The 8,122-nt window shown below is 39.8% G+C and overlaps 1 protein-coding gene across 1 annotated transcript; it reads left to right on the forward strand.

Annotated features, from left to right (window-relative positions):
- The first annotated feature begins 1,037 nt into the window (after positions 1-1,037).
- On the forward strand, positions 1,038-7,875 carry NDUFAF4 (NADH dehydrogenase (ubiquinone) complex I, assembly factor 4). Its single transcript, XM_011968390.1, has 3 exons — positions 1,038-1,266; positions 2,095-2,198; positions 7,496-7,875. The coding sequence occupies exons 1-3, from the start codon at positions 1,131-1,133 to the stop codon at positions 7,781-7,783; spliced, it is 528 nt and encodes a 175-aa protein (XP_011823780.1). The 5' UTR covers positions 1,038-1,130; the 3' UTR covers positions 7,784-7,875.
- Positions 7,876-8,122: the final 247 nt, after the last annotated feature.

Below are 8,122 nucleotides of genomic sequence, written 5' to 3' on the forward strand. Positions count from 1 at the left end.
TACTTCATTTTGCTAAGCAGAGATCAGGACACTAAAAACAGATTTTGCAACCACAGTAAGAGAAATACTGTAACTTCGGAAATCCTACTACTTCCTTCCTGGTGGGTTTATTATAGATTAATAACAATATTTCTAAAGGATCTTAAATAAAAGCAGCACTACAGTAACCTATTCAGGAAATGCAGAGAGACAGAGAGAAGGTGAATGTAACACTCGTTTTTTGTTGTTTTTTTTTTCTGATCTCTTATTGGCTGTTCCTTTCATTAAATTACACAGAGGCTTAAAAAGAATGAAGACAAGAGAGAAGAGAAATAGGAGAGGGAATGACTCAGCATTTAGTAGAATGGAGAAGTAAATTAGTAGCAAAAATAAGATAAGGGAGAGTATAACTAAAATCGATACCATTAGGTCAAATGAGAACGGGATGTAACAAATAATGGAAAAAGAGAACACAGTGGCTTGAAAATGCATCAGATGGGGGGACAGGAAAATAAGAGGCATTTAAATTAGAGCGGCTGAGAACAAATATTCACCGACAATGAACATCCTTTCATTATTTTCCTTTTTAAAAAGCAGGAAAGGGCAACTTGAGAGCCCAGTTTGACCCTGGTGCAATAAGTTCCATTTTTATCGGCTAGCTCTTTGGTGGCATTGCCCTGTGAAACAACTTCAAGGTCAATTTCCTTACGACTTTGATTTTCAACTCTTCACTGACACTTTGGAATCACGTGTGAAGTCTTATCCAATGCTGGGCCTCACTCCACAAGAATTAAATCAGAAAGTCTGGGGTAGGGCCTGGCACGGAACTTTGCAGAGCTTCCTGGGTGACTCCCTCGGAGTTCCAGGGTTGACAGCAACCGTGTGTCTGGGGACTTAAGTCCCGCCGCCTCCCACCGGAAGCAGCCTCGGTGGGAGCGGTTGCTCGCCCCGAAGGGAGGGGCTCCCTTTTAAATTCCCTGGGCAGAGAAGCGATGTGTGGCCTCCCGACCGCTAGTGGGCGACGGGCACGCATTTAAGGGCCCGCGGCCGTGCTTCCCCTCACATGTGCGCATCCTCCGGTCGTCCCGGAGGTTTCCTGAGCCGGTGTTCCCACGTGCGGCCTGAACCTGCGGACATAATGCTATGAGGAGATGGGGGCCCTAGTGATTCGCGGTATCAGAAATTTCAACGTAGAGAACCGAGCGGAAAGGGAAATCAGCAAGATAAAGCCCTCTCTCGCTCCCAGGCACCCCTCTACCAGCAACCTTCTGCAAGAGCAGATTAGTCGTGAGTGGTGCGAGGGCGTTTCGGGGCGCGGGGGCGCGGACTCCCGGGGCTGCCCACAGGTTGTGCCTAATGTGGGCCCGGAGGCCGGGGGACCGGCTTCAGTCTGCTCGGCCGCAGCCGCTCGTGTTGGCTGAGCGCTGGAAGGGGGAGCCACTAGGCCGGTGACATTGAGACTGTCCTCCGCGCCCGCGGTGAGGTCGGCCGCCCCGCCTACTTCCGAGTCCCAGAGGCAGCGGCCTGTGCCCCCGCTAACGCGGCCCTCGCCGGCTCCTGTGAGGGACTTGATACCGGGCGTCAAAATCCGAGAGGGTCACAGAGCTTTCTCTAGGGGTCTTCACTGGACGATGGACGCCGAGCCTGACCTGGAATTTTGATGTCCATTTAAAGTATTTTCCAAACAGTCCAAATGATTATGTTTATTTTTTAAAAAAATTAAAGCGGTTAGGCCGGGCGCGGTGGCTCAAGCCTGTAATCCCAGCACCTTGGGAGACCGAGGCGGGCAGATGACCTGAGGTCAGGAGTTTGAGACCAGCCTGGCCAACATGGCAAAACCCCGTGTCTACAAAAAATACAAAAATTAACCGGGCGTGGTGGCGCGCGCCTGTAATCTCAGCTAGTCGGGAGGGTGAGGTGGGAGAATCTCTGGAACCCAGAAAGCGGAGGTTGTAGGGACCCGAGATCACGCGACTGCACTCCAGCCTGGACGACAGAGCGAGACTCCGTCTCAAAAAAGAAAAGAAGAAAAAGAAAGGGTTTGTGTTAAGCGTTTAGGATATTACAGGAAATTTTCCTTGATTTTAATATTGTGACTTTTTTCCTTTTCCTTAGACTATCCAGAAATTAAGGGAGAGATTGCTCGTAAAGATGACAAGCTGCTGTCATTTCTAAAAGATGTGTATGTTGATTCCAAAGATCCTGTGTCTTCCTTGCAGGTAGATGTGTGTTTAGTTAAGTGAACACACAATTTACTTATTTTGGGGCTTCAGGAAAATGATTAAGTGTGGCAAGTCGTAAAAAGAGTGCTCTGCAAGTGTGTGTTGTGATCGGTCTACACGCCTTGGCAAAGTTTAAGCACAGTGGTCTAAGACAGTAAGACACTTATGCCTTGGTTCATTGGATATTTACCAGAATTCTAAAATAACTTGTTAAAGTATTGATACAGAGCAATTGTGTGAATTATTCATAGTATTTCAGAATTTGTCAGGCATTACTTCCAGTGGTTGTCATTTGAGTGACAAAATCAGAGCTTTAATATTTTTTTCTCATTCTTCTGTGGATTGAGGTATGATCTAATCTCAGAGACTCCAATAGTGTAGTTGGTTTTTTGGGGTGTTCTGTTTGTTTTTTTAAGGATATATTCAGATAGGATATTTAAAATTAGGAGAAGGATCAAAGAATACATTGGGAATGGGAACCTATGTGTAAATCCATATACTGTATTATGTAAGTCCTGGGCACAAGTGCTTTGTATATAGTGATGAACAAAACTAGTCCTTGCTCTCACAGGGCTTATGATGCTGTGAAGGACACAGACATTGAACAGATGAGCAACGATGTGACCATAATTATGGGAAAAGTATGGGCACTTTTGAGTATATTGGAGGGACCTCTTTGAAATTGGAGGATCAGGGATGGTTTCTGAGGAAGTGATAGTTAAATGCTCAGGCCTGAGGGATCAATTGGAGTTAACCAGATGAGTTTTTGGGGGCAGGAAGATTCTAGTTAGGGATAAAAGTTTGATTAAAGGACAAGGAAGTGCCAACAACTTCCAGATTTTTTTTTTTTTCACTCTAAAATATTCTAATACTGTCTCTCTGTCTCTGGATATTTGCACAGATACAATTATTAATATAATTTTCACTACAGAGGAGAAATAAAACGATTTGTAAATCGCTGTGCATAGTAATTGTAGGGTTCAGTTATCACCAAATGCTCACATTAAAAAGGTATAGGGTTAATGTCTGTGTTCTTTATGTTATTTTAAAATAAGTGTTGAGTAATACTCCCCAAGTATTCTTTCTCTCGTGTTACTTAATTATGCATCTGCAAATTCACTCTTGGGAGCACAAAAAAAATTAATGCTTTGTATGGAGAAGACTCAGTTATACATATAATGAATGCATAAAGAGATATGTATATAGTGATACTAAAATTTCATGAGGACATTAGGAAAAGTCTAAATAGATTCCTTAGGGAGAGTGATAATGAAAACTGGAATGGCCTTTTGTTTATGTTCTTTGTTCCTTTTTTTCCTTCTGGCAGTTCATAGTTGTGGTGCCTCTAGACATCGTTGATACTCTGCCTTTCATATGGCAAATTATTTATTTGTTGTCTCACTTTTTAAGATATTTATTCAAAATTCTGTCAAATATTTCAGTCTTTTTGTCTTTTGTGATAAAGGAATACTGGGCCCACTCTACCATCAAATAAACTCTTCTGTGTTTTCTTCTAGTAGTTTTATAACTACATTTTATATTAAAATCTTTATCTGGCATTAAATGTGGTTTTTGATGTGTGGAATAGATGAGTTGAACTCTTTTCAAACAGATGGCTAGTTGTCTAAATGTAATTTGTTGAATAGCCCAGACCTTTCTCCACTTACTTAAAATCTCTAGATACACATCTCTAGATACACATATGGGTCTATTTATGGACTCATCAGTTTTACTTATTTTTCTATTTTTACACTAGAACCATAGTTTTAATTAATAGAGCTTTATAATGTATGTTGATATCTCTTATAGTCTTCTCTCATTGTTTTAAAAAGTTTCTTGTCTCTTTTCACACATTAATATTTTTCCAGATGAAATTGTCAGGTTCTTTAATAAAAGTCTTTGAGGGGTAAAGGGAATGTTGCTACTGTGATGAGAGCTTTTTTCACTTTAAATTTGAACTGTTTATTGCTAATACAGTAGTCTTCCCTTATCAGCAGGTAGGTTCCAAGACCCTCAGTAGATGCCTGAAACTGAGGGTGGTACCGAACCCTATATATACTGCTTTTTCCTATAAATCTATACTGTGATAAAGTTTAATTAACAACTAATAAAATGGAACAGTTGCAACAATTTCAGGATTAGAAGATTCATTCTTATTATCCATGTTAGCACTCTCACCATATGATTTTTTTTCCTCATTAAGTCAATGACTTTTACTTTCTCACTTGAAGGAAGCACTTTATGGCTTCTCTTTGGCATAACTGAGTTGCCAGCACCACGGCTCTTGTGCTTTGGGGCTATTCTTGGTAAGGTAAGGGTTACTTGCACACAAGCACAGTGATGCCACACAGTCTGATAACCAGAATGGCTACTAAGTGACTAACAGGCAGGTAGCCTGTACAGTGTGGATACACTGTACAAAGGGAGGATTAGCATTCTGGACAGAATGCAATGGATAGCATAAGAATTCATTATGCTGCTCAGAGTGGTTTGCAGTTTGAACCTTATGGATTGTTTACTTCTGGGGTTTTTCATTTAATATTTTTGGTCTGTGGTTGACTTCAGATAACTGTAGATAAAGCCTGGGACTACTATATATCAGAAAGTGAGTAGTTTTTATAGTGTAACTACCCATATTGCTAGGTTATTATTTCTGTTAGGCTTTCAGTTGATTCTCTTTTCTAAATATATTCTCATATCTATGTAGAATTAAAAACTTCTCTTTCTAGTATTTATACTTAATTTTTTTATTGTGTTGTACATATTAACATGCCAGTGAAAGTAGGCATTCTCACCTGTTCCTTCCATAGGATGTCTCAAATGTTTCGGCATTAATTATAATAGAATGATACTTGTTTTCTATGAAAAAATACTTATATCACATTTGGGACATTTTCTTCTATTTTTAGTTTCCTAAGGTTTTTGTTTGTTTGTTTTTTTCCAGTCGAGAGGTTTTTGAATCTTCCTAGATTTTTTTTGTGTCAAATAATTATTAATTTTAATATTTACTATTAATTAGAAAGGAAATCTAAATACAGACGTGCTTGGAGTAGAAGGAAGATCTTCCTTACCTGGGAATAGGAAAATGAGAGAAGCTTTGAGATTTGGAAAGTGAAGAAATTGAGAAGAGTGTTCCAGGCCTAGTTTGCAATATAAAGATACAAGAGTGTGTGATGCCTTTGAAGAATGGTTAGAGTACACTGCAGTTATGGGAAAATGTGCAGTGTGGATTTGGGAGAAGTGAGTTGGGATGGAGAGTGATAGGGGTCAGATCATAAAGGCCCTTATTTTTCTTGCTAAGGAGTTTGTTTTATTCTGAAGACAATGGGAAGTTATTAAAGAGTTAATGGTCAAAAAGTGATGTTAGATTTGAAAGTAGCCTGGTGGGGGAACAGAGTACATTTTATCTAATTAGAAGAGACCAGATAGGAGGTATTTACAGTCATTTCTACAAGAGACATTGACTTGGACTAGGGTGATTTAGCAGTATGGGGGAGAAGTGAGTGAGTTCGAGAGAGACATATGATGCATTATCAACAGGATTTGGTCATTGATTGGTGTAATGAGTGAGGGAGAGGGCGGTGCAGGTATAATCTCGTTTTTGGCATGAGAGGTGGGTAGTGTTGGTCATTGAGATTGAGGATATGGGAGTAGAACTGGTGATAGGTTTAGTTTCAGATAATATTGAATTTGAGGAGCATGTCGGTCATTTAAGTGGAGATACCTGTTAAGCATTTGGGTTGGGAAATCAAGAAAAGGTCTTGGTTTATCATCACAGCTTTGGAAGTAATTAACTTGTAGGCAGTAATGGAAGTTAGAGGAGTGTGCGGGATTACTTTGGAGGAATGTGTAGAGTGAAAAGAAGGCCTGGGCACTCTTAAATGTCACACACTGACATTTAAGGGTAAGCGAAAGGAAAAGGGTCCATGAGAAAAACCCCGAAGGACCCACTGAAAAAACTGATGGAAAACTGAGGGGGTGGCATAGAAACCAAGGGGGAAGATAGTTATAGGTACATTGGAGTGGTCAGCAGTATCAGATATAGTGAGATACTATAGTGAGTCCAAATGAGGTCTAAAATGTGTCCTCTGAATTAAGCAACTAGGCAGTCATTAGAGATAGCAAGCATTATTTCTTTTAAACATTACCTGAAGAGAAGGAAACTGGTCATAAAAGAGGTGTTGGCTTCGGGTTTGGTGGGCATGTTAAAAAAGGTAGTAACTATAGCATTTATATGTTTGACCAAAAAGCAGCAGTAGGCGCAGTGCAGTAAAAAAAGGAAAAGAAAAGAAAGAATGTTAGGCATAGCTGGGAAACGAGAATGGAATGCAGAGCACACACGCCAGGATTAAGCTGGGATGGGACGGCTAGATGGAAGGATGGGTGTGCATAGGTTGTTTTATTTATGCTGGAGTGTATTGGAGGCGTTAGTTTATTTTCTCAGGGGAGACAAGATCACTAGCAATATTTGAATTCATTCAAGGTGTTTGGGAGCGCTGAGTATGAAATACAACAAAGATGGGAAACAGAATAGATGTTATCAAGCCAGCTGTTAGGGTGGCATCAGAATCCTGCCCTTTAAAAACAGGTGCAGTTTTTAATCAATTATTTTCATTGTTCTTTTAAAACACATGAAATAATGTGGTGAGTGGATGGTATACATTTGATTATTATTTTCTAGAGCTACCTACATTTCTTAATAACGACAGAGCTATAGTTATGAAAGGGCAGTGTGGCAAAAGTACTATTAAACTATAGCTCATTATAATAAGAAAATGAAGTTTGGAAAATCGTGTATAGAATTTGTGTTAGTCCATTCTTGCACTGCTATTAAGAAATGCATGAGACTGGGTAGTTTATAAAGAAAAGAGGTTTAATTGGCTCACGATTCTGCAGGCCATACAGGAAGGATAGCAGCTTCTGCTTCTGGGGAGGCCTCAGGAAACTTATAATCATGGCGGAAGGGGAAGCAGGCATGGCTTATATTGCCAGAGCAAGAAGAAGTGGGGTGTGGGGGAGGTGCTACAGACTTGTAAACAACCATATATGGTGAGAACTCTGTCGTGAGAACAGCACCAAAGGGAGAAATCCGCTCCCATGATCTAATCACTTCCCACCATGCCCTACGTCCAACATTGGGGATTACAATTTGGTGACATGAGATTTGGGTGGGGACACAGATCCAAACCATATCAGTTGTTATTTGAAGAGGAATAGTATAGATTTGAGAAGTATGAAAGTAGATGTCAAATCTTTTCTCTCATCCTAAAACCTTTTTTTTTCTTTGATACTAGGTAAAAGCTGCTGAAACATGTCAAGAGCCAAAGGAATTCAGATTGCCGAAAGGCCATCAGTTTGGTATGATAAATATGAAGAGCATTCCCAAAGGCAAAATTTCCATTGTAGAAGCATTGACACTTCTCAATAATCATAAACTTTATCCAGAAACCTGGACTGCTGAGAAAATAGTGCAAGAATACCAGTTAGAAAAGAAAGATGTGAATTCTCTCCTTAAGTATTTTGTTACTTTTGAAGTCAAAATCTTCACTCCTGAAGACAAGAAGGCAATACAATCAAAATGAAGAAAATCACAAAAATTTCCTATGTGTACTCCTCATCCCTCATCCTGTATATTTTCTCGGTTTTTGCATATTAAATTATGTTAATTACCAAATATTTAATGCTCTCATCATGAGGCCATATTCTTAATATTTATTGAGCTCCCTGACTTTTCAAGATTGCCATAGAATGTATTTTGTTTTATTTTAATTTGGTTTAGGCATATTTCATATGTGCATGTCAGCATGACTAATCGGCACATCTGTACCTTTATTATGGTGAAAGAGTTAATTTGTTATTTTAGGCACATATGCCAACTTTTAAATTGGTCATATTACCCCTTGGGAAATGTCCTCAATCCC

Source organism: Mandrillus leucophaeus, unplaced genomic scaffold (genome assembly GCF_000951045.1).
Source record: "Mandrillus leucophaeus isolate KB7577 unplaced genomic scaffold, Mleu.le_1.0 Scaffold841, whole genome shotgun sequence".
NCBI classification, from domain to species: Eukaryota; Metazoa; Chordata; class Mammalia; order Primates; family Cercopithecidae; genus Mandrillus; species Mandrillus leucophaeus.